The sequence below is a fragment of the Debaryomyces fabryi genome (genome assembly GCF_001447935.2).
Source record: "Debaryomyces fabryi strain CBS 789 chromosome Unknown contig00054, whole genome shotgun sequence".
NCBI lineage: Eukaryota > Fungi > Ascomycota > Pichiomycetes > Serinales > Debaryomycetaceae > Debaryomyces > Debaryomyces fabryi.
This window is the reverse complement of record NW_015385480.1, coordinates 26,178-51,905: the sequence shown is the minus strand read 5'-3', so window position 1 is coordinate 51,905 and position 25,728 is coordinate 26,178. Positions and strand designations below refer to the sequence as shown.

The following is a 25,728-nucleotide window of genomic DNA, read 5'->3' as shown; positions in this document are numbered from 1 at the left end:
AACAGCTCTTCAAAAAAAATTGGTAGTGTGAAATTCGATCGACAAAAAGTGATACAAAAAAAATTTCAAATTTTCACCAAATTGAAGTATTGAATATAGAGATAGCGAACCAAAATTTATACTATTTAGCACATAAATATATTTAAATATGGGTAAAAAAGGTAACAAGAGTGCCAAAGCTGGTGGAGATATCTGGGATGATGAAGATCTTGCCCAAGAAGCCCCACAGGGTGAAGAATTCGGTGGATCCAATGGATTGGGAGGGTCAGAAACCTCTTCTCCAGCACCAGAAGGAGCGGAAGCAGCATCAGCAGATGACGTTGCAGGGGATTTTTTGAGTTCAATCCGTAAATCTAAACAGAAGAAGGCAGAAAAGGTAGAGGAAGAAAAGAACAAGCCAAAGGATGCGCCAAAGATTTTATCCAAGAAGGAAAAGGAAAAATTAAAGAAAGAGGCCGAAAAGCAAAAAAAGAAGGAACAAGCGGCTAAAAAGAAGGCTCAACAAGCAGACAAGAAGGAGCAGATTAAGGAAGCCAATAAGCAGAATGCGGCAGCAGCTTCTGCGACTGCCTCGCCTGCAGAAGGCACAACACCTGAACCAGAAGACTCTAAGGCGAAAGCTCCAGCCAAGAAGGGTGGCAAGAAAGTGCCAGCTGGTATTGCCGCATTGAAGCGTCAATTGGAATTGAAGAAGCAATTGGAAGAAGAGCAACGTCGTCTCGATGAAGAAGAAGAAGAACGTCGTATTGAAGAAGAGAGAAAGGTGGCCGAAGCTGAGGCTGAACAAGAAGCCATTAGAGCTGCTAAGAAAGAGAAAGAAAGAGCTAAAAAAGAGCAATTGAAGGCTGAAGGTAAATTATTAACCAAAAAGCAAAAAGAAGAAAAGAAATTACAGGAACGTCGTCGTCAACAATTATTGCAAGGAAATGTTTCTGTGCCTGGTTTACAAAATAATGGAGACGACACTCCAAAACCTAAGAAGATTGTTTATGGAAAGAAGAAGTCTACAAAGCCTAAGACATTCATTCAACATAATAATAAAGCTCAATCTCAAAATAAGACAGACGAAAAGAAAGATCAAGATGAAGATATTGTCGACGACTGGGAAAAGATGGCTTTAGAAGATGATGAACCAATAGCTGATGACTGGGAAGCTGCTTTGAATGATGAGGATGACGAAGCTAAGGCTGCTGAAAAGGCTGAGGCTGAGCGTAAGGCTAAGGAAGAAGCTGACCGTAAAGCTAAGGAAGAAGCTGAACGTAAAGCTAAGGAAGAAGCCGATCGTAAAGCTAAGGAAGAAGCCGATCGTAAGGCTAAGGAAGAAGCTCAAAAGAAATTGGCAGCTCAAAAGAAACCATCTGCTTCAAATGAAAGTGACTTGCGTTCTCCAATTTGTTGTATTTTGGGGCATGTTGATACTGGTAAGACCAAGTTATTGGATAAAGTTCGTCAAACTAATGTTCAAGGTGGTGAAGCTGGTGGTATTACCCAACAAATCGGTGCTACATATTTCCCAGTTGATTCCATCAAACAAAAGACAGCAGTCATGGCACAACATGAAAAGCAAACCTTTGATGTTCCAGGGTTATTGATCATTGATACCCCAGGGCACGAATCTTTCACCAACTTAAGATCTCGTGGTTCATCGCTTTGTAACATTGCTATCTTGGTTATTGATATTATGCATGGTTTAGAACAACAAACCCTTGAATCAATCAGATTATTAAGAGACAGAAAAGCTCCTTTTATTGTTGCATTAAATAAAATTGATAGATTATATGACTGGAAGGAAATTCCAAATAACTCCTTCCGTGACTCTTATTCTAAGCAAACTAAATCTGTTCAAGCAGAATTCCAAAATAGATATGAACAAATTAAGGTTGCATTGGCTGAACAAGGTTTGAATTCCGAATTGTATTTCCAAAACAAGAATATGTCTAAATACGTTTCTATCGTTCCAACTTCTGCTGTTACTGGTGAAGGTGTTCCTGATTTATTGTGGTTATTGCTTGAATTAACTCAAAAGAGAATGTCTAAACAATTAATGTATTTGTCAAAGGTTGAAGCCACTATTTTAGAAGTTAAGGTAGTTGAAGGTTTCGGTTATACTATTGATGTTGTTTTGTCTAATGGTATTTTGAGAGAAGGAGATCGTGTTGTATTATGTGGTTTGAATGGTCCTATATGTACGAATATCAGAGCTTTATTGACACCACCACCATCGCGTGAATTGCGTATTAAATCTGAATACGTACACAACAAAGAAGTTAAAGCGGCTTTGGGTGTTAAGATTGCAGCAAACGATTTGGAAAAGGCTGTCGCTGGTTCTCGTTTGGTGGTTGTTGGTGAAGATGACGACGAAGAAGAAATCATGGAAGAAGTCATGGATGATTTGACTGGTTTGTTAGATTCTGTTGATACATCTGGAAAGGGTGTTGTCGTTCAGGCATCTACATTAGGTTCTTTAGAAGCTTTATTAGATTTCTTGAAGGACATGAAAATTCCAGTTATGTCTATTGGTTTGGGTCCAGTCTACAAGAGAGATATAATGAAAGCAAGTACTATGTTAGAAAAGGCTCCTGAGTATGCGGTCATGTTGTGTTTCGATGTTAAGGTTGATAAAGAAGCTGAACAGTACGCAGCCGAACAAAACATTAAAATTTTCAATGCTGACATTATTTACCACTTATTCGATCAATTCACTGCTTACCAACAAAAATTATTAGAAGCTCGTCGTAAGGAGTTCTTGGAATATGCTGTTTTGCCTTGCGTCTTGAAGACTATCCAAATCATTAACAAGCGTAACCCTATGATTATTGGTGTTGATGTCCTTGAAGGTGCTGTCCGTCTTGGTACTCCAATTTGTGCTGTTCGTCAAGATCCAGTTACTAAAACACCAAATATCATGGTCTTAGGTAAAGTGGTTTCCTTGGAAGTTAATCATAAATCTCTTGATATTGTCAAGAAGGGTCAAACCTCTGCCGGTGTTGCTATGAGATTAGAAAATCCTTCATCCGCTCAACCTACATGGGGTCGTCATGTCGATGAATCAGATAACTTATATTCTTTGATTTCTCGTAGATCTATCGACACTTTGAAGGATCCTGCCTTCCGTGACACTGTTAGCAGAGATGACTGGGTATTACTTAAAAAATTAAAACCAGTCTTCGATATAAAATGATTTGGCATGCTTCTCTTGTACCGTTTGTTTTTATATTTTAGTTTATTGAATCATTATGTATGTCTACGACTCTAACGTAAAGTAATATAAATATTATACTCGAAAAAGTGAAGAATATAAGCGCGCGAACTAATGAAATATATTATAACAGTTATTACTTAAATAGGAAGTCAACCGGATACCCAATGAAGTTACTCGAAATCAATTTTTCTTACTTCAAAACCATACTGAAATACATCAATACCGATTAATTTACATTGAATATTAATTAGCCATGCAAGATTTACCACCTATTGGAGGTTACGAACCTGTTCAATGGAAAAGAAATCTTCCATCTAGAGGTTTTAGACCTGTTATTTATTTCTGGGGATTCACTGGATTAATGGCTTTTGGATTTTATAAATACTACAAAGGTGTTGATGAACAGCGTGAATTAGCAAGAGAAAGACAGTGGGCTCGTTTCTACTTAGAGCCATTATTATTGGCTGAAGAAGATAGAAATGTTGCTAGAAGATATTATTCTGAAAAGTCAAGACAAGAACTTGTTAGAGACTCAATGTCCCCAGAAAAGAAAGCCAAATTTGATGAAGAATTATACCATGATAAGTCCAAATTTCGTTTCCCAAGATTCACTGCTGGTGTCCATCCTTCAGAACGTTAATATTCTAGGGAACCACATATTGTAGCTTCAATGAGTCTATATAAAAAAATGATACATTCTATCAGATGATGTAATACTAAATACTTCCATGGATCCTATCAGGCTCCTAACATCATAAAGACATTTGAGATACAAACTCTGCTTCATAAATAGTATATAAAACCCAAGTCATTTTTTATCTCTATTTTCATACTTTCATAAATCCAATTATAATATAATACAGTTTATTTGTTACATCTTTATTTCCTCCATATTATTGTGGACATATTCCATTGGGCACTTATGCCATATAGTTGAGGATATTGGTCAGTTGTTGGCATTAGTCACTTCTTAATACGTATTCGTATCACGTGTAATATGATATAAAAGATCAACAATTTTAACTACAGAAGTAGTACTACTTATTCGTACTAAAGATAAAGAGAAATGTCACAAAAGATCACTACCAAAGAACAAGCAAAAGCCGTAATTGACAATTATGACTATTTTATATTCGATTGCGATGGTGTTCTTTGGTTAGGAGATCATTTATTACCACATGTCTGTGAGACCTTAGATCTCTTAAAAGAAGCCAACAAGACAGTTTTATTTGTTACCAACAATTCTACCAAATCTAGAAACGCCTACTTGAGTAAATTTGATAAACTTGGTGTTCAGGGAATTACTAAAAGTGAAGTGTTTGGGTCATCATATGCCTCTGCGGTTTACATTGATAAGATTTTAAAATTGCCAAAAGACAAAAAGATCTGGGTTTTGGGTGAAGAAGGTATTGAACGTGAATTACACGAACTAGGCTACACGACAATCGGAGGTACTGATCCAACATTGGTAGAGCATGGAGTGCATTTCGACCACGATCACCCATTGTTAACTGAACTTGATGATAACGTAGGTGCAGTGGTTACCGGATTAACATTTAACTTAAACTACTTGAAGCTTTCTATAACCATGCAATACTTGTTGAAAGACAACAAATCCATTCCTTTTATAGCCACAAACATTGACTCTACGTTCCCAATGAAGGGCAAATTATTAATTGGGGCTGGATCAATTATAGAAACAGTAGCCTATGCCAGTGGCAGACAACCAGACGCTATCTGTGGTAAGCCAAACCAATCAATGATGAATTCCATCAAAGCCGATAACCCAGGTTTGTCTTCTAAGCCATCGAGAGGTCTAATGATCGGTGACAGATTGAATACAGACATGAAATTTGGAAGAGATGGGGGGCTTGACACTTTACTTGTCTTAACTGGCATTGAAACTGAGCAAGGTGTATTATCACAAGATGCATCTACTGCTCCTACATACTATGCTGATAAGTTGGGTGACTTGTACGAACTATTTAAATAGATTATAGAGATTAAGTCTAGATTATTTTTTGCTTTTGTGTAAGTTATGACGTAGACTGAAAAGCTTCGAGACTGAGAATTAACCGTTGTAATTTTTAACAGGGTTGTTGAAAACATTTATCCTTACTACTATTCAAATCTATCTACCATCCTTTAAATTAAATAACCGTACACTGTCCTGATTTTCAATTCATCGTATCTTGACTAGAATTTTGTAATTGGGTGATTATTATTTTACATACTTGAAGGATTTAAGAATCAAAGTATTAGAAATCATTTTGAATAAAGTAAGACATTGATATAAGTTTCAAATCCGAACTATAGAATAGCAGCAAATACGTTAAATACGTACCATAATTTCAATCGTTTAAAAACATAATGTCAGAAGAAAAAACAAAGGAATTACAAGATTCAGGATTAATTGAGTGGTCTGTTTTCTCAGAATTGGTAGCCATGGATGAGGATGAGGAAGGCTTTTCAAAATCATTATTTCAAACATTCGTTGATCAAGTGTTAGAAACATTCACAGAAATTGATGAAAATTTAAAAACCAAAAACTTCGACAAAATTTCAGGATTAGGCCATTACTTGAAGGGATCAGCTGCTGCTTTGGGTTTAGAAAAGATTTCAACTCAGTGTGAAAGAATCCAAAATTATGGTCATAAGGTCAACTTTGATAACTTTAAATTAAAGGATAATAATGATCAGAAGGATGACGAATTTTGGATTAAATTGATTGAGGATGCATTAAATAAAGCTAGAGATGGTTTTGCCAAATCGAGAAAGGCTTTAAACAACTATTTTGATGACGAATTTTAACTAATTTCCAGGTAAAAGCTAAGCTCTTCATTGACGTTAATTTTAGACTGGGGTTGATTTTACTCAAATGGATTTAGATATCGAATTCTATATTATAATAATGATTGTTTTTAATGAAATAATAAAAAATGGAATCAGCAGAACCTAAGAGTAAATGAATAGACATGTTAAACTTTCTATTTGCGTTTTATACATATATGCATCTATTTTGAGTTTACTTTTATATATTTATTTTGTTCCGGATTTAATATATCAGTAATATTGATACTATGTAAGTAATTTTATACAATATTCTTTTTTTTCTCCATTAGACAATAGTCCATGTAGTCAACGTTATAAGGGACTATAGATCTCAAGTATTCTGGGATCCAAAGTACTTTACCTATTCCTGAACTTGTGCCACTGGGGTTAATAATATTGCGGCATTGCACCACAGACCAATCTTCATTGGCATTCAATTCATCACCATTTCTTTCAATGATACTTGGTTCACCAACTTCAAGATTTGCAGCTTGTGAATTATCTACATAGTAGGAACACTCCTCAAAATTAATTACCTTGTCGTTTGCATATTGGTTTTTATTATTCATATTCGGTGGAATAGAAGAAGTACTAGTTTTCAAGCTAGTTCCCTCTAAGAAATCACCAGGTAGTAAGCCATCAAATCCACTTCTAATAAATTTTAAGCGATAATTATCTGGCAAGAAAAATGAGTTAGGAAAGTGGTACCATTCACGTCCAGTACATACATTCACTGGCATATCTGATACAGGTAAGGCTGATATTTCTCTATGCACAGATAATGGAGTACTATAATTTTCCACTAAATTGATTATCCGCAAAATGGATACTACACCAACTAAAAAGGCAAATAATAGTTGGACTAATTTCTCGATATGTTTGGAATTAATCTTATTTGCTGTTACTCCCTTAGACATGAAGGTAACCATAGGAAAGATGAATGTTAATAATAACGAACTACTCAAGATCAATAATGGATATATTGGATAAAGAAACCTTTCCTCTTTGTGGGGTTGACCACCAAAAATTATTGACCAAATAAGTAACGGTGAGCTAACGGTTATCAATACTTTATACCTATTTTTTTCCCCAAACAAGAAAACATTCAAAACCAACCCGATATAGCCTAATATAGCAACTATATTAAAATTAACCAATAAATTTAAAATATAATAATGAAATGGTTCAACTCCGAAAATTTCGGGACCTTCCCCTTGCTCTCCAAAAACGTTATATAAGACGATATTCAAAGGAACTAGATCGAATTTTTGGTAAAACCATGAATCAATGGAAGTGCTGATTATTAATATGGATACCAACCCAAACACACATCCCTTAATTAGAGAAAAGAGAGTATTGTATTTGTTAATATTTTGGATCAAAATGAATAAACCAAATGGTAGGCCTAATGCAAGAGCGAATGGCCAACCAACTATACCCCCAATTAAGAACCATACAATCGCATGCACGCTGTAGCTAATATTATTTTCTGAAATCGCTAATAGCGAATTAGCCGTGGCCATAGTTACACAGTTCATAGCAAATGAAGACGGTAATAATGCAACACCAGCATGTGACATCCCTGGAGCTATAGACGATAAGAATAAGAACCAATTACCAACCTTACGATTCAAACTTGAATTTATTGAATAAAATAACCTCAATTCGGTGAAGCATGTAAACCCACATAATGCAATAAGACGAATCCAATAAAACTGATAGTATGAAGGAATATTGGCAAATGTTCCAACTAATTTAACAGGATAAGTAACTATGGCATACGGAATCAAATATGCATAAGATCTTATAGCATATTCAGGCGAATATTCCCAAGTTTGTTTGCCAAAACCTCTGATCAAGAGATTTAAAGGTTCCCAATAATTAAATGTTTCATCACAGTCGGATATTATCATGAAAAATGCTGAATAAACCCTCAATAACACATTTAAAGCAATAATACCTATCTGGAGACCATTGAGCCTTTGTGAGTCACCAACATTGGCCTTTATTGACATTATTGTACAATACAGTTCAATTCACAATAAAGAATACATTAGAAAATTGAAATTCTCGCGACAATCAAATATTTCATAAAAACACTTGCAATATAAAAACTTTAAATTAACATCTACTTGAACTAAACAAATTTCCTAAATCTAATTAATTAATGGTCTTTTCTAACATTGAGTCACGCGCTGGACCGGTACCAACCCATTGAATTGGAACACTCAAGTAATCTTCAATGTATTTCAAATACTTCTTTGCATTTTCTGGCAAATCGTCGTAATTCTTAATTTTAGTGATGTCTTGTTCCCAACCAGGTAATGTAACGTATTCCACATCAACCTTAGCTAATTTATGTAAATCTTCAGGGAAACTGTTCAATTTTTTACCATTGTAAGTATAAGAAACACCGATCTTGATTTCTTTGAACTTATCTAAGACATCTAACTTGGTGATGTTTAAAGAAGTGTATCCGTTAATCAAGGTCGAGTATTTCAAGACAACTAAATCCAACCAACCGCATCTTCTCTTTCTACCAGTAGTAACACCAAATTCAGCACCGACATCTTGTAATGTTGTACCGTACTCATTCAATTGTTCGGTTGGGAATGGACCTTCACCAACTCTAGTAGTGTAGGCCTTAACAACACCATAAACGTTGTTAATGGCCTTAGGTGGGATACCTAAACCAGTACAAACACCACCGATACCAGTTGCAGAGGAAGTAACGTATGGATAAGTACCAAAATCTATATCCAACATTAAAGCATTAGCACCTTCAACCAAAATTTTCTTCTTTTGGGAAATTGCAGTGTGCATAAATTCAATGGAGTCAACAACATGGCCCTTAAGTAACTCTCTGTATTTTTCGTACTTAGCTAATTCGGCTTCAGTATCATATTCAAAGTTACCGTATCTCTTAAATCTGGATTCAACTAAACGATGGTATCTTGTTTTGAATTCTTCCCAAGATTCTGGTTCTTCAGAGACTAAATGATGAACTCTGATACCAGATCTGGAAGCCTTGGTAGAATAAGTTGGACCAATACCCTTACCAGTTGTACCAATAGACTTCTTGTTTTCCGATAATTCAGCTTCCTTTAACTTATCAGTCCTTTGGTGAAAGTCAAAGACTAAGTGAGCTCTTGAAGAAATGAATAATCTATCACGACAGTGTAAACCCTTCTTTTCCAAGTTTTCTAATTCCTCAAAAAGTGAAGGAACGTGGATAACAACACCTGAACCAACCAAGTTCAAACATTTAGGGTTAACTAATCCTGATGGCAACATGTGGAAATCATACTTGACATCACCAACAACAATAGTATGACCAGCATTATTACCACCTTGGCATCTGGCACAAACATCAACTTCGTCGCATAATACGTCAACTAATTTCCCTTTTCCTTCATCACCCCATTGGGATCCTAAGACGACGTCACACATGTTTGATTGATTAATTGAAATAAAAGTAAATAACCTTTAAAGAACAAAGACTTCTAATGAATAACAATAAAGTCCCGTTAAAACAAAAAGAAAACCAAAAAAAAAAAATGAAAAATGAAGAAATTCATTAAATCTCATTCACCAACGAAAATTTGAGATTTCAGAGTGAGAATTATGAATCATTCAAAAATTAGATAATGAATAAGTCTGTTAGTTGACTCTGAAAATTGCACATAGCTTAACAAATATCGATTTATAATATTGATGAATGTAGCATATGTAGATATATTTCAGAGGTGTTGTGAGCTTCCAAGTATCACACGTTAGTGTTTCAATGTCGATAATCTCGAACCCTGAGAAGCATACCTTAAATTATATTCCGTGGGGTATAATTCAATGCAACTAAACGTGAAATCATGCATATCATTGGTTAATAGTATTGATATATTTGTAGAGTGATCTTATAGAGACATCCGTGAGAGCTTGGGCCATTTATTATATTTATTTCGAAATTTATGCAAAATTGCAAAAAAAATGCAACCTCCTTATGGCAGAACTGGCAAACCTATCAAATCAAACATTTTACTTAAAAAAGTTGAGCTAAAGGTACATACGAATGGCTCAACCAATAATCTTCTAAGCTCTCAGAATATTCGTTTAGGTAGTATAGTTTTTATCTGTTTGTATTACCTGCGGCTCCTATAGTAATCATTTCGCAACCACAAATAACGTAAAACATAAGATAAAGCTTACAATAAAATTAATAATACAGCGTGTTTACTATTCTAAGTCTCCTCTATATTAAAAGATACAATATATTCACATAATTTCATTTTGAAATGCACCTTTGCAAACTTTTTGCTAATTCTATTCACAAAGATCCTCCTTTTAGAAATCCATATGTTTATTTGAAGGAAGAAGAATTTATAAGATTGCAGAAACAAAAACAACTATCAGAATCAAAGCTATTAAAAGAAAGAAAGGAAGAAGAAAACTTTAAGCATAATCAAATTATTTTGGCTTTAGATAATTTAAGCAATGCAGTGGGGACGAAAAAATTAGGTGATACTCGGAAGAAGCTAATTAAAAAAAAAGAAAATCTTATGGAGATTATATTTCCAATTGAGTCAAATACTTCCAGCGAAGACTCTAGCAAAGAAATTCATAGTAATGAGAGAAGCAATCGAAATATAAAGGAAAACAGGGGATTATTCAGATTCTTCACTTCTCATATATCTAAATCCACGATTAATTCTTGCCTCACATCTCTTTGCACAAAAGACTTTAGTGATTCTGAATACACAGATATCACCACAACATCTTACAGCCCTGAAGCTATGAATAATGATGCTACCAACACTACTAATACGTCTATTTGTAGTTCCGTAGTAGCCCTTAAATCTAAAGATTCCTTTCTTCCCTCATCGGATGCAGCTGCAAAATTGGAGTATCTGTCTTCCCCCGATTATTCAACAACTAGTTATCGAATTTCCTACGATGATAATAATCGACTTCTAGCCGATGGTGTATACCCATTAATAGAGTCTTCTTCCTTTTACTCATTAAAAACCTCAAGTCTACCACCAGGTCTAAGAACTTTTCCTAAAATTCTGGAACTTTCAATTAATTCTAACACATATCATAATAATAGACCATTTATTAAGACTGTCTTTTTCTCTGATACTATTCTGAATTGCTCAAGGAATACCTATTCTACAGAAAGTGAAAGTACAGTAAATTTAGCTCCTGATACTTATGAAGTTCAAAGACCCGAAAACCACGATTTTCCAGCGAGCAAGATATCATATATTTCTAATCAGAAAGAAAGTGACTTTTATAATATTGATGGAAGTATTGTGTTACCCAAAGCTAATTATACAGATAGTCAGTTAAGCTCATTTAGAGAAAGATACCATAGGCATTCTATCACATCAAACAAGTTGCGACTTCACAGTTTTTGTTCGAACAAACAAGAAATAGAACCAAGGCAGCTCAAATACACTACTCATGAACAGTCACCCAATGAACTAGGAAATAAAATATGCACAAGAAGTTTTAAAAATAGCGAGAAGAATAGTATTGACTACTTAAGTGATATTAGCTCTAATTTCATACATAGACAAATCGAAGAATTCGAAAGTTCTAGCGTCTATGAATCTGGATCTGATAGATACTATTGTCAAGATTATCTGATACTATAGTAGGGAAATTGAAATTTCGGTGCATCCTTAGCTCTGTTGTCTATAAATAGATAAATCGCTATTAATATTTCAAGACAAAAATTTAAATATAAATGGTTTCGTGGTCTAGTTGGTTATGGCATCTGCTTAACACGCAGAACGTCCCCAGTTCGATCCTGGGCGAAATCATTTTTTTTGGTTCACATGTATTTTACATTTAAACTATTGTGCAATATTCATCATTAATGTTAGAGACTTCTTATAAGATGATGGAATGTTTATAAAATTATTTAACAAATGAGAAAATTAAATTCTTTATATATATATATACCCTAAGTAATTTAATTCAATTTAGCTAAAATAGCGTCAGTGAATTCAGTAGTAGAGGAAGTACCACCGATATCTTTAGTTCTAACGTTACCTTCGGCAATGACGTCGTAGGTAGCCTTAGAGATTTTGTCAGCATGATCGTTTAAGCCTAAGTGTCTCAATAACATAGCAGCAGACAAGATCATAGCGGTTGGGTTAGCGGTGTTTTGACCCTTAATATCTAAACCAACGTGTCTACAACCTGGTTCGAAAACAGCGTATTCTCTACCAAAGTTAGCACCTGGAACTAAACCTGGACCACCAATCAAAGCAGCACCGATGTTAGATAAAATGGTACCGTACAAGTTTGGAGTGACTAAGACGTCGAATTGTTGTGGCTTGGCAACAGCTTGCATAGAAGCATTGTCAACAATCAAGTCATTAACTTCAATACCAGAGTAGTCTTGACCAACGTCCTTGACAGTGGTTCTGAATAAACCATCACCTAATTTCATGATGTTGGCCTTGTGGATAGCGGTGACCAATTTTCTGTTGTTCTTCTTAGCAAAGTCAAAGGCGAACTTGGCAATTCTTTCAGACTTGAATCTAGTCATGATCTTTAAGGATTCAACAACACCTGGGTATGATTGGTGTTCTAAACCAGAGTATTCACCTTCGGTGTTTTCTCTGACTAAGGCAAAGTCAATACCTTCTAATCTACCCTTGACACCTGGAATGTTTTTAATCAAAACTAAAGAAGCGTAGATGTCCAATTCTTTTCTTAATGCAACATTTAAAGATTTACCCGAAGAGCCGGTTGGAGTGTACAAGATACCCTTTAAACCAACCTTGTTTCTCTTCAACGATTCAACAGCTTCAGTAACACCGTTACCAGCTTCTAATCCAGAAACATCAACAACTTCCCATTCAATTGGGACGTTTTGGTTGCTGAAGATGGTTCTGACTGAGTCGGTGATTTCCTTACCAACACCATCCCCTGGAATCAAAGTAACAGTATATTTACCACCGTATTTCTTTGGCAAAGCGGATTCAGGCGAAATAAAAGTAGCCAACTTACGAATGGAGCTCTAGAACGCATAGTTAGTAATTTATCCTTTTTTTCCCTTCATCTCTCGGTCTATATTTATCCGCAGACCTATCTATCTGACCCTTCCAATTAGACTCTATCCTAATAAGAAACTTACTTTTTGAATACCAGATCTGAACATTGTTATATACAATCAATTTATAATTAATTTCAATTAGCAAATATTAAACAATAAAATATTTGATTAAAGATCTCCGACAGGGAGTTGAACATTGAACATTGAAATTTTTTTGATTTTTTTCTATTTGCACCTTAAGAGCTTTTGTGTAATAATTTACATCGGAGATCATTAATATTTCCACTCCGGCCGGCTCCGACGGACTCTCGGAAAAATCGATATGATTGGCTGAAATAACAAGAGGCACTTAGCACTCTATCCGGTATATAAATATTATTATCTGCAGTACGGGACATAATTAATTTTTCAGTCATATTGGTATAGATTATAGGGTGTATAGCAGTGACCAGCAGTTGATAGGAGCAAATATAATGACATTTAAGCGGTTATACAAGGAGTTACAGAAGGAGTTATCGATAATTAATAGTAAGACGTACAAGACGCATTGCGAGAAGGAGTTGAAGCATCGTAAGACCAAGTTACAGTACCAGAAGTTCCAAGCGATCAAAGAGAAGTTGCCTACGAAGCACATTGATGAGCAGCTTGCGAAGTTGGAAAGTGGGGATGTGAAGGCTCCACGGATCAATAGTAGTATAATCAAGGAGATCGTGGTGGAAAAAGAAGCCACCAGGATGAATTTGAAGCATATGGAAAATATCAAGATATTTTTGAATTCGCAACGGGTGTACACAGAGTTGATCGAGAGGTACAATCCGGGATTGACGATGGACCAGGAGGATAAGGTGAGGAGAACGGCCAACAGGGTTGGATTGGCGGTTCCCGAAAATTAGAGATGTACATAGAAATATACGAAATATGCGAAGAGGCGATGTAGAATGAGGGATATAGGAGCGGTGAAGAATTGTTGAAGTAGGTGTTGAGAATGAGCTAGAGGATGAACTGGAAAGTAAGGTATAAGCTGAGAAATGGCTTGAAGGATAGGTTGTCATGGTCTGAAAGATGGCTGAAATGATCTGAAAGATAGGTACAATGATAGTCAGATACCTAGGAAAACTCTAATATAATAATACATTCATTATTAGATAAATAGTATACAATAGCTATACATTAATAAGCAATTTCCCACCATGATTTTCATTCTACGTTCTTTCGTTTGGACCCACCTACCCAGATATAATCATAATCATTCTTCCTCTTCAAATTGCAGTTTGTTGTCAACAACACGTTATTAGTCTGCTTTATCGACGTATTTTCCTGGTAAAACTTCTTCAAGTTTTCAATTATAAGCAAGTCGTCATAATACTGATAATTCAAGGGAATAATCAGAGGCCTTGTGATTTTGAGGTTAGTGTAGCTGGCATCAAAGTTGAAATTATAGTTATCCATAAGATAAGACATAGCCACACCAGTAGAGAGTTGGCTGTTTCCATCGGGCGACACTATAAGCGTCCCAATAGAGTTGTTCATATTTTTTAACAATTTAAGCAAGCGGTTGATGTTGAAAAATTGCTCTTTCAAATTTCCCGTCAATATTGGACTGCTAATGTTGAGCGGCTTGTTCTGTGGAAACTTGTGGATTAGATTATTTACTTCTGGATTCAAGTTGTAGAAAAAACTAATGTAATTTTGCAAAATTCGATTGAATCTGCTCATGTAGTCGTTCAAAAGAGGCATCTCATCGTCTGTCACCTTTCCAGAATCAAACGGCGGGTCCAACAGCAATATGACCAAATCCGAAGACATGCTCATGCCACTGGCACTCAATTCTTTCAAGAATTTACATGTAGGCGAACAATTGATGATCACCTTGATATTCTTTGCGTCCAAAAATGGCTGCTGTGAAAGCACCGAGTACGACCCTAACCAAACCGACGGCGATATTTCTGAGGCTTCTCCATCAATATTCATATCATTATCATTTTCCATTCCTATATCCATCTCTGGTCTTGTACCGCGTATCCAACTTGTGTGTCTATCTCTGTATTGTGCAATATAATGTTGAATTAAGTAGTGTTGCAATATTGTTGCTTGCTTGTATAATAATAATAAAATTAAAGGGTTGAGCCTAATTAAGTTTAATTATACAAAGAAATCTGTTAAAACACCTCACTTATAAATTATTACAATTTACCTGAAATAGCTGCATTTGCAAGCTTTATAACTATAGCATAATGCCTTAGACGTGTTGAAATATTTCACTGGTTATGAAGTTTGACCGAAATGTCACATGATTACGTAATTAAAAGACATCGGCGTTTTTTTTGCTGTGCGGAGTTAAATTGAAAATAATGCGACATTAATTGTTAGGTCTAATACGGGATGGATAGCAATGAGATACGACATAGCAGTCAGAGGAGTGACGGTAAAAAATAGGGTAATTGGTCATGTTCGAATCATCGCCCTGGATCGTAGAGCCTAGACACAATTCAATTCAAAGGTTAAGCGAAGCCAGGGCTGTAGATTATGGACATGCATTGAGTAAGCGTATAGTTAATCGTATCGTGAATGTGTTCACGTAAGTACTAACTCGTAAGTCGAGAAACGAATTCAAAAGCACGGACGCATTGTGGACTTCTGAAGATAGAATGTATGGTGTAGATGGCGAGTTTGATAAAGATGCCACTATGCACCAATTTCACAGGATTGCAACAAAGTAGTGCACTTACCAACGAGTTTGGGTCCTTAAGGTGTCCTTATGGCATAATAAAGGAATACAAGGACATTCAAGACAACGTATATCAAGATGATGCATCCATTCTTTTCAGCAGCTAGAAACTCAACTAGGGTTGCGTCGATGAGATCGATGTTGACCAGGAGTTTCGTTTCCAAACCTCAATTTGTCAACACCAGAATTATGTCCACTGGAACCATGATGCCTAAGATGAAGTTATTTGTGGGGTCAGTAGGGGCTTTTTATTTGGCTAACAAGCTTCAATCTAGATCGACTATCTTAAATGATGCTGTTTTTGCTGGAAATAGAGGAATAACTACCCAGCCACCTGTTGTACAAGAACAGAAAGTGATCAAATCGAGGTTTGGGGGAAAATTGGACTACCAGGAATTGACTATTGGTTCAATTACAGGGTTGTTCTTAGGGATACTTGCAGGAAAATTAAGCTCTGCAATTGTATTCTTGACGTTATCAGGCTACCTTTTGACCCAATTTTTAGAGAATAGGGGTATTATCACCATTCCATGGAGACAGTTTGTCAATATTGGGTCTGAAAAAATTGACGTCAAGAGATTGGTGTTGAACCAACCTAGTTTTAAGATATCATTTGTATTGACATTTTTAATCGCCGCATTCAATGTATAAAGTGCCACAAGCATTGCCTAAATAAGTACGTATAGTTTACAAATATGCGATTTAAAGAATTTTAATTACGTCTGTAGAAATAGCAAGAGATAGATAGTTAAAAACATTCAGATTCATAGTTTAGCACTTCTACAAATGATCTTAATATTAATAATATGCAATTGGAAACAATATATATGTACATAATCTATTTTAACATTTTGGCATACGGGCTAAAACATCGAACGAACCAGTACCAACATTCGACAATTTACCCATAACAATTCTTGCACTTGGACTTTCCAAGTCTTCTCTTTCACCATCCAAGACAGCCTTGGTCAAGAATTGACAAGTAGTTTCATATGACATTTTCATAAATGCAGATGTTGAGGAATCAATACCTTGTCTGTTAAATGCCAAGTAAGTACCCTCTCTCGTCATCATATCACCAATTAAATCAAGATGACGAGATGAAACGGCAATAGCATATCTGTCGAAAACATTCTTAATTTCGTTGACAATAGTATTTCTAGCAGCTTCAACACCATATGTACGCAAAACAGCAGCAATATCATTGGAAGATATACCATTGACGTTAATGAAATCATCTTGGTCCCACATGGCTTGGAAATTAACACCTTCAGTTGTTAAAATACGCTTTCCGCCAACTTCTGGTTGTGGGTGAAGACAACGTCCGATTCTTGGAATTTCTCTTACAACGACTTTACGACAAATTTCTTCAACAATGTTAACCATCAACAATTTCTGAGAATCACCAGATAAATCCAATTTGAATTCACACCATTCACCATTATCATCATCAAAATTGAATTTACTTATTAAGTTATGGGATGATATAACTTCAGATTGACGGTCTTTAGCGGTTCTTGATAAAGTCTTTGGTTCTTCCTTTTTGTTGCTATCTTCAGGTGTCATTTCTTCATCTGATTCATCATCAGATGAGTCATCAGAAGAGGATGAGTCTTCCATATCTTCATCAGATGTTTCTTCGGCCCTTTTCATGGTTTCAATTTCTTCATCATCAGGCTCATCATACGAAGCTGCTTCCTTGCTATTAGAATGCTTTTCATCTGAAGCGGATCCGTCTTCATTTTCATTTGGTATACTAGCGCCGCTGCTAATAGCCAAATCAGTTTGAGATTTTGGTACTGCTGCACCGACAGTAGGTAACGCATCTGGTTTACGTTGCTTCTTAACTTCCTTAACAACCTGAGCTTCCAATGCATCCAAGAACTTATCAGTGACAACAGTTTCTAAGTGTTGTTGAGTGATATCGTATTCTTGTTCATATTCCTTACGTGAATAGAATCTCATATTGATTGTGTAGGATCTTGAATTGTCACCAGATCCGGAAGACCCAGTACTTTCAGTAACTAAAATCTTATCAATAAATTCAGATAATACAACTTTAGCAGCAGATTTACAGAATGAGTCTGCTTGTGAATCAGTAACGTCATCTAATATTGGTAATGTCATCTGAGGAGTCTTGATCGCAGCAGATGCAGTCATAATAATTTCTCTCATACGTGGAATACCTAATGTGACATTAGCAGCACCGTGACCTGCAAAATGGAAGGTATTTAAAGTCATTTGAGTTGATGGTTCACCAATAGATTGAGATGCAATAATACCAACAGATTCACCTGGGTTAATTACTGATCTCATATATTTCAACTGCATCAAAGCACGGAATTTCTTTTCACTCAATGTAGGAGAATTACTCTTCTTTTCCTTAGATGAAAATAATGATGGGTTCTTGTTTACAAAATCATCCAACTTGTCTTGGAAAGTTTCAGAAACAGCTCCCAAATATTTAGATGGATTATAAACAGATAACACTGGATCATACTTATTAGTTTGTTCGTAATGAGGCAATTTACTTTGCTTCTTCATGTTCTTACGAACCTTTTTAGCGTACAGTAATGCCAGATCAGTATCCAAATGATTCGAGAATTCACCAGGGTTATATTTAGCCAATAAAGCATCATAGTTTTCAATACAAAACTTAAATTCATTCATATGCGATTGCTTGGTAGTATCAATAGCATCACCACCGTACAAGAATTGAATCAAAGTTCCATCACCATCCCTGACAGAGTTATCGTAGCTGACATGGACACCTTCTAATTGTTTTGTTAAACAACGCTGTAAGTAACCAGATCTGGAAGTCTTAACGGCAGTATCAATTAAACCTTCACGCCCTGCCATACAATGGAAGTAATATTCTTGAGGTCTGATACCGGAATAGAAACGTCCCTTAATATAACCACCTGCTCTTGCATCGGTTTCAAATGGTTTGAAGGATGGTAATGTTTTACCTGAAACCATAACTGGAACTCTTCTACCTTCTAAAGCTTGTTGACCCAATAAACACATAATTTGGGAAACATTGACATTCGAACCCTTTGCACCAGACAAAGCCATAGCTTGCATAGAATTATATGGAAAACGCTTCATGGTACCACCTGGAACACACTTGGAAACAACCTGAGAAGTAATAGCATTTACTTTAGATTGCGTAACGGCATCTAAAATACCTAATTTATTATCATCACGTAAAATTTCTTCAAGACGTCTTAATAATTCTTTATCATTATTAGCTGTATCTTTATCCAAGTTGGTAACTTCTGCGGCTGTAGCTCTACCAATATCTACAGATTGCTTTAAGATGTCACGTCTCCATTTGTTACCCTCAGAAGTCAAACGCAAATCATCCATACCACAAGTGAATGCAGTCATCATAATGTAGTTAGTGAATAATCTACCCAAAACAGATAATGCTTTACCAGCAACGGTTGGTCCGTAAACTTCATGCAAAGAATGAACGATACCAAATTGGGAGGCACCATATTGCGACTTATCTAAGATACCGCACAACAATTCACCATTCTTGAAAATAACTTCATTTTCAGTTGAACCTTCACCCCAGTATTCATTTTTAATTTTATTTTTAGACTGTAAGTTAACACCTGGAACATTATCTGGTTTGATATTTAAAAGGATAGTTGTAATAACTTGCTTACCAGTCCATAATGGTTGAGGCTTGAAAATTGTTGGTGGAACAGTGATTATTCTACTATTAGTTGTATGTCCATCCTCTGGACGAATACAACCGTAAATCAATTGTTGATAAGTCTCTCTCGTGAAGAAACTATCTTTGCTTGTCAACCACACACCAGCAGAAATGTGATCTTGAATTAACCCTCTTAATGGAGATCCTGAAGTTGGTGTTAAATATTGCGAATCAGTGTTGGCTAAATTCAAGGCTTCAGCCTTTGCATTTTCATTTTGTGGGAAATGCATGTTCATTTCGTCACCATCGAAATCAGCATTATAAGCACCTGTGTTAGCATAATGTAAACGCAAAGTTTTCTCACCTGGTAAGACTCTGACCTTATGACCCATCATAGAAGCTTTATGTAAAGTAGGTTGACGGTTCATAATAACAACATCCTTATTCTTAATATGTCTATAAACCTTCTTATTAATGACAGTTTCACCATTGGAAGGAGTTAATAATTGGTTAGCCAAAGTTTTACGTTGTTCTAAGGTCATACCAATCAAAGAAATCAAGGAGCCATCCTCATTTTGAATTTGAATTGCACCTGGCCATTTATCTGGACCATTAATAACAGCTTGTCTTAATTCTGATGCATTGTATGAAGTAACTGGCTCTGGGTATGTTAATTTCTTAGCAAAAACAGGAGGAACACCAATTTCGTTGGTTTCTAACATTGGATCTGGAGAAATAACCGAACGTGCGGCATAATTGACTCTCTTACCCATCATATGCTTTCTGAATAAACCTTCTTTCTTTTCTAACGCTTGCTTAATACCAGGATTTGGAACCTTTCCTGCTGGAGCATTTTGATTTTTAGTAGAGTCAATAAAAGCATTAACATCATTTTGAATTGTAACGAATGAATTCATCAATCTGTTGAAAATTATTTTTCTTTCATCAATAGATAATTTTCCTTTCTGTAAGCTCGAAATTTGATCATTTAAATCTCTAATTAATAAGGAAGTCTTCAAAATGTTTGACAATAATTCATTCTGAGAATTTTCATGAATTTCATCTCCTAATTTAGAAGGTAATCTGAATCTTGTTGGAGGAACAACTAAAGCTTGAATGAAGAAGACATCAGAAGTCACAGGCTCATTATGATGAGGTCTAGAGTGGAAAAGCTTTTGAATAATACGTTGCTCTTTTTGGAAAACAGATCTTAAAATGTTTCTAATTTCTGTAGACAATACATACTTAGATCCTCCCTTATGCTTGATACTTGGGATGTTTTCATTGGTTTGGTTACTGCCAGAATTAGCAGACGAACCAGATTTCAATACATCAGGACGCTTTAAACCTTTAACTCTATTGTTGGTAATTTGCTTATCCTTTAACGCATTTTCGAAGATTTTGGTGAAACCATCTTTTCTGAAAGTTGCAGAATACATGCCACAGTTGTCACATTTTGGTCTGCTCAATAACTTTTTATAGAATTCGTGAATTGTAGCCTTTCTTTCTTCACCAACAGAGGCAGTAATAACACCAAATTGGCTACTTCTGCCTTCGCTAATGGCCTTAGCAATTGCAGTATCGACAAACAATTCCCGGCGCTCGCGCAATTCCTTCTTAGCTCTTGGATCAGCATTCTTTGATGATGGTCCATCCTCATCGTCATCATCATCATTGTTTTCTGCCCCCTTTATTAACATGTTGTCCAATTCAATACATTCGAGCAACAATCCGTACTGAATTAAACGTAACTTACATTCATAACGGTGCACTTCCAAAGAGCTGTATCTGAAATGGTGACAGTAGAGACAACTCGACCTCAAGAATATGTATAATTGGTTGAAAAATAAAGGATTATAAACTGGTACTGGCAATTCAATATGTCCTTGATGTCCCGGACAGAACTTTTCATCTAATCCACATGTAGTACATAAATTCCTAAGGAATGCACCTAATGCTAAATCATAAAGACCACTGTTAATTGGGTGTCCCAAATTATCAAAAACAGTTGGATTGGTAATTTGTTTTGCTGATAGTCTTCTGATTTCATCGGCAGACAATACACCGAAATCAACAGATGTAATTTCAGAACCAACAGGCTTAGAGATATCCATGGCTGGGTGTATTCCTTGCTTAATTAAATCAGTGTTTCTGTTGACTTTCAATTAACCCTATCAAAAAGCTCATCTCTGGATCTTAGCGTTAAATTTTGCACAGAAAAAAAAAAAAAAAATTGAGCCATCACGTGAACGATAGACTTCCCTTTACAGTAATAAGTAAAAAACTTTAGAATTACAATAAATACATCAATACATAAAAACAATACAACTATTCGAAATGAATATAGTTAGGGAGATATCTAATTAATTCAAGCATCATCGGACTTACCTAAATGTAACCCTTTCTTGAATACCTTACCGACACCACCAACACCCTTGCCGACACCCTTTCCGACACCACCTACACCTTTTCCAATACCTTTTCCAACACCGCCGACACCTTTACCGACAGTACCAAAGGCATCACCAATGTTCGAAGCATCTGATGGTAAAACGTTTAAGACCAACTCTGGCTTGAAAGAACCCTTAAGGTAAACAGTACCACCATCACCACCTTCTTCGGTAGTCAATGGACAGGTGAATTCTGTGGTTTCGCCATTGTTTTCGTAAATTTCGGATAAATTGATGTAACCGATACCCAAAAGATCATCCTTTTCAGGACCAATATCCCAATCGTTACAAACAACCTTGACAACAGAATCGTAGAAGTTAGCTACCTTAGTACTTCCGCTTTCATTCCAAACAGGATCGAGAGTTCTCTTTATCTTCTTAGTCTTCAAGAAACTTTCTTTGTCTGTGTTCAAGTACAATGCGACGTATGGGTCTGACTTACCGTTTCTGTCGGCAGAAATCAAATTCTCGGCGTTGCTGACCTCAATAGTAACAACACCCGAGTTATTGTGAGAATCTTGCGGAGGAATTGCAGTTTGGTAAATAACTGGGATCCAAGAGCATTGAATCTTGAAAGAGCCATTTGCAGCACCGTCAATATTGATGGTGTATGGAGCATTATATGCGTTTCTTAATAATTCTACAGTAGGGATATTAAGCTCAGCAAGTACCTTTTCAGCCCTATTATCTTCCTTATCTTTAGTTAATCTGAAATAAGCTTGAGACTCATCTAATTCCTTAATGACGACATCACCAGTAGTACCAATCTTCTTATCTTTCCTTGATAATTTCGGAGTAATGTAATCATTGTAGCCATGATTGTCGAAGAAGGCTTGCATGTAAACGCCATCTTTGCCAACGGAACCTTCAATAACCTCGTAGATAAGGACACCACTTTTATATTCGACTAACTCCTCTAAAGATAATCTTAATTTGGCTGCTCTGACACTTTCTTCATCTTCTGCTTCATTTTCCTCATCAGTAGCGCTGTCATCAGTATTCTTCTCTTCGACATCCGCTTCTTCTACCTTGGTCTTATCACCTTCGCCAGCGGCCTTGGCAGCTTTTTCTTCGGCTTCCTTTCTAGCTTCTTCAGCATCAGCCTCTTCTTCCTTAATATCTTCTAAGGACATCACAGGTAATGTAGGATAGAAAGATAAGGAATAAGTAAGAGTACCTTTAGGACCACTCTTATGAATCAATTTTGATTCTCTCTTCTCAGTATCAACATATTCAATATATTCACCCTTCTCATTCTTACTAACAATGTCATTCAATTTAACATCAAAAGATCCCAAGGTACGATCAGGAGAACGTGATTCAACATCCATAACTTCAAGAGTTAATTTTTGATTTGCTGAAGAAACAGTTACATAATGAATTTCGTTCCATGTTGGATTCAATGTAGAATCGGCAGCTGCAGTTCTACATCTCTGGAAACCATTGACCATGACCCTAGCGTATGGATCAACCTTACCAATTCTTTCTAAGTTACGTAAATCTTCAGCTCTATCAATACTAATTCTGACAACTCCCTTTGGAGGAGTGTAACCACCGGCACCACTGGCATCAGTTAATGCGACAGACTTCCAAGTTGCCAGGATATGAACTTCACCTCCATTTGATAATGGGAACCAACTTTCTTGAACTTGAGTAGCATCAATAAGTTCATTCAATGTTACGAAAACAGTTCCTAAAGTCTTTTTAGATTTATCATTCTTCACTACAACCTTGACCTTAGACTTAGCACGGTTATCAACAATCTTTTCATGTGATGCATTCCATGCTGGATCATTAGTTTTCTTTTGAACAGGAGTCTTAACCAATAAGTCTTTATTATAGTATAACTCAACATAAGTAGATGCAGCCTTTTCTTTAGTCTTTAAGTGTCTTGCGCCTGAAACTTCAATTCTTGCAATACCAGTATTTAAGTCAGGAGGTGGGACAATTGCACCATCAGCTTGTTGTTCAGGTTCAAGAGTAGGCATGAAGTGCATACCGAATTGTAATTCACCAACAGGTTTGTTATTTCTAACAAAAGCGCCTGAAAGATTGTGCTGTTCAGGGTTTTCACGCAAAGCTTCTAAATCAAATTGAATAGTACCAACTTGCTTGTCTTTTCTAATATCATTGTAGTCAATTACTGCAATAGACAAAGGTTCAGATAATGACTTAATTGGAATATAAACCGTTTCGTCCCATACAGGTCTGGATGTATTTTCCTTAACTGAGGTTTGGGCCAAAACTTTCTTTTGGAAACCAAATGTTAAGTAAGGGTCTAAAGTGCTACCAAGATAATTAAAGCCCTTTAATCCTCTAGCAGAATGCGCTGAAATAGCTAAAACACCAATGGCAGAATCTAAACCATTACCAGCCAACAATTGCTGAACATTTAATTGGAATGATAATGGCGAGAAAACCATAGGACCAGCATACTTCTTGATCATTTGATGAATAAACGGCAATAAACCCGGCATAGCTAAAACTTCCCAGTTGAAAATAGTGTCACCGAAAGGCTTGCAGTTGAAGTCAAATTGAGGTGGTTCTAATAAAGAAACATTAACGGTTTCAATATGAGGAAATGAGGACATCATTCTCATTCTAATTCTAAGAAATACTTTGAATGAAACATCAGACACAGCTACTGGAATCTCAATACCAAATAAATTGGCCTTAACAATAACTTTTTGATTTACTCTATTCTTTAATTGTTTATTGTTGGAATCAGCCAACGCATTAGGGGTAAAAGAACAACCCCAATCCATGACAACAACATCACTATCGGTACCTGGCAAAGTCTTAGCACAATCAATACGTGGAGGCTTTGTACCAGCTGTGAAACTATCAATCCATAAGGCCTTGATGAAAGCTGGAGCAGGAGATGCCGCTAAAATTGGATTGACTTGCTCACAGACAATCTGTGAAACGGAAGGTTCCAAAAAGTACCAGAATTTTTCCAAGAAAACATTACACCAGTCCATAGTTTCATAATCATCCTCAATTGACTTGATCGAAAATTCTCTTTGCGCTTCTTCTCTCAAAAGCGTTCTATATTTTTTGATAGAACTACGGTACAAAATAGCAAAAACAACCATTATGAAGAAAACTGGCGCAAGAGTGAATCTGAACCACCCTACTATCCACGATAACGCACCCCCAAGTATCAAGAACCCAACATTGTGGTACCAGTCACCGTACGCTGCTGCTGGCAAGTACGTATCAAAAAAAGAGCTGTGAGACAACAAGTCGGTCGCTTCGTCTTCTTCCGTCAATGCATCCTTCTCTTCGTAATTCCCTACCTCTTTCCATCCTCTATAGGTAGGATCAACTGATTGTCTTGGTGGAGGCTTGGTCTTAATATTCGAAAGATCCAAATCCTCACTAGGGGTCCAATCGATAGTGGTAGTTGTAGCGCCTGACGCCTTGCTCATCTTGGCCTGACTTCTTTCCACAACATCTTGTTTTATGGCTTCATCTTTAATTGGTGCGGGTTGCTCAACTTCAACCTGTTCTGGGGGCTGAAGCATTTCATCTGGCTGTTTTGATTAGTTAGTAGCCGTTCATTAAATCCTGAAGTAAACAACGAATAATTGCAATTGATCTTACTTACATTTGCGGATGCCGCATTTTGAGAGTCCATGTTGAATTAATTGAACTATCTGCTATAGATTATCTATTAATTGTTTAATTATTTCAATTATTGAAGAAACTATATTATTGCTTTCTTACTACTAAAATCATTGACATTTTTGATATTCAGGAACCGCAACGTAAGTGAAAAATTGAAGT

At 36.1% G+C, this 25,728-nt stretch overlaps 13 protein-coding genes across 13 annotated transcripts; 7 read left to right on the top strand and 6 right to left on the bottom strand.

Moving 5' to 3' along the window:
* Nucleotides 1–148: 148 nt before the first annotated feature.
* Nucleotides 149–3,181, top strand: FUN12 (translation initiation factor eIF5B; the record flags this gene model as incomplete). The annotated part of the gene is made up of 1 exon (XM_015611674.1): nt 149–3,181. The coding sequence occupies one exon, from the start codon at nt 149–151 to the stop codon at nt 3,179–3,181; it is 3,033 nt and encodes a 1,010-aa protein (XP_015467518.1).
* Nucleotides 3,182–3,455: 274 nt separating this feature from the next.
* On the top strand, nt 3,456–3,842 carry AC631_02843 (uncharacterized protein; the record flags this gene model as incomplete). Its single annotated transcript, XM_015611673.1, has 1 exon — nt 3,456–3,842. The coding sequence occupies one exon, from the start codon at nt 3,456–3,458 to the stop codon at nt 3,840–3,842; it is 387 nt and encodes a 128-aa protein (XP_015467517.1).
* Nucleotides 3,843–4,268: 426 nt separating this feature from the next.
* On the top strand, nt 4,269–5,195 carry PHO15 (4-nitrophenylphosphatase; the record flags this gene model as incomplete). The annotated part of the gene is made up of 1 exon (XM_015611672.1): nt 4,269–5,195. One exon carries the CDS (start codon nt 4,269–4,271, stop codon nt 5,193–5,195), a length of 927 nt encoding a protein of 308 aa, XP_015467516.1.
* Nucleotides 5,196–5,572: 377 nt separating this feature from the next.
* YPD1 (Ypd1p) lies at nt 5,573–6,013 on the top strand (the record flags this gene model as incomplete). Its single annotated transcript, XM_015611671.1, has 1 exon — nt 5,573–6,013. The coding sequence occupies one exon, from the start codon at nt 5,573–5,575 to the stop codon at nt 6,011–6,013; it is 441 nt and encodes a 146-aa protein (XP_015467515.1).
* Nucleotides 6,014–6,294: 281 nt separating this feature from the next.
* Nucleotides 6,295–8,049, bottom strand: ALG9 (dolichyl-P-Man:Man(6)GlcNAc(2)-PP-dolichol alpha-1,2-mannosyltransferase; the record flags this gene model as incomplete). The annotated part of the gene is made up of 1 exon (XM_015611670.1): nt 6,295–8,049. The coding sequence occupies one exon, from the start codon at nt 8,047–8,049 to the stop codon at nt 6,295–6,297; it is 1,755 nt and encodes a 584-aa protein (XP_015467514.1).
* Nucleotides 8,050–8,194: 145 nt separating this feature from the next.
* ADE12 (adenylosuccinate synthase) lies at nt 8,195–9,484 on the bottom strand (the record flags this gene model as incomplete). The annotated part of the gene is made up of 1 exon (XM_015611669.1): nt 8,195–9,484. One exon carries the CDS (start codon nt 9,482–9,484, stop codon nt 8,195–8,197), a length of 1,290 nt encoding a protein of 429 aa, XP_015467513.1.
* An 839-nt stretch (nt 9,485–10,323) lies between these two features.
* Nucleotides 10,324–11,685, top strand: AC631_02838 (uncharacterized protein; the record flags this gene model as incomplete). The annotated part of the gene is made up of 1 exon (XM_015611668.1): nt 10,324–11,685. The coding sequence occupies one exon, from the start codon at nt 10,324–10,326 to the stop codon at nt 11,683–11,685; it is 1,362 nt and encodes a 453-aa protein (XP_015467512.1).
* Nucleotides 11,686–12,005: 320 nt separating this feature from the next.
* IDH1 (isocitrate dehydrogenase (NAD(+))) lies at nt 12,006–13,202 on the bottom strand (the record flags this gene model as incomplete). Its single annotated transcript, XM_015611667.1, has 2 exons — nt 12,006–13,061; nt 13,179–13,202. The coding sequence occupies 2 exons, from the start codon at nt 13,200–13,202 to the stop codon at nt 12,006–12,008; spliced, it is 1,080 nt and encodes a 359-aa protein (XP_015467511.1).
* A 368-nt stretch (nt 13,203–13,570) lies between these two features.
* Nucleotides 13,571–13,990, top strand: AC631_02836 (uncharacterized protein; the record flags this gene model as incomplete). The annotated part of the gene is made up of 1 exon (XM_015611666.1): nt 13,571–13,990. The coding sequence occupies one exon, from the start codon at nt 13,571–13,573 to the stop codon at nt 13,988–13,990; it is 420 nt and encodes a 139-aa protein (XP_015467510.1).
* Nucleotides 13,991–14,294: 304 nt separating this feature from the next.
* On the bottom strand, nt 14,295–15,086 carry AC631_02835 (uncharacterized protein; the record flags this gene model as incomplete). Its single annotated transcript, XM_015611665.1, has 1 exon — nt 14,295–15,086. One exon carries the CDS (start codon nt 15,084–15,086, stop codon nt 14,295–14,297), a length of 792 nt encoding a protein of 263 aa, XP_015467509.1.
* Nucleotides 15,087–15,903: 817 nt separating this feature from the next.
* On the top strand, nt 15,904–16,476 carry AC631_02834 (uncharacterized protein; the record flags this gene model as incomplete). Its single annotated transcript, XM_015611664.1, has 1 exon — nt 15,904–16,476. One exon carries the CDS (start codon nt 15,904–15,906, stop codon nt 16,474–16,476), a length of 573 nt encoding a protein of 190 aa, XP_015467508.1.
* Nucleotides 16,477–16,668: 192 nt separating this feature from the next.
* On the bottom strand, nt 16,669–21,603 carry RPA190 (DNA-directed RNA polymerase I core subunit; the record flags this gene model as incomplete). The annotated part of the gene is made up of 1 exon (XM_015611663.1): nt 16,669–21,603. The coding sequence occupies one exon, from the start codon at nt 21,601–21,603 to the stop codon at nt 16,669–16,671; it is 4,935 nt and encodes a 1,644-aa protein (XP_015467507.1).
* Nucleotides 21,604–21,857: 254 nt separating this feature from the next.
* Nucleotides 21,858–25,466, bottom strand: AC631_02832 (tricalbin; the record flags this gene model as incomplete). Its single annotated transcript, XM_015611662.1, has 1 exon — nt 21,858–25,466. One exon carries the CDS (start codon nt 25,464–25,466, stop codon nt 21,858–21,860), a length of 3,609 nt encoding a protein of 1,202 aa, XP_015467506.1.
* Between the last annotated feature and the right edge of the window lie 262 nt (nt 25,467–25,728).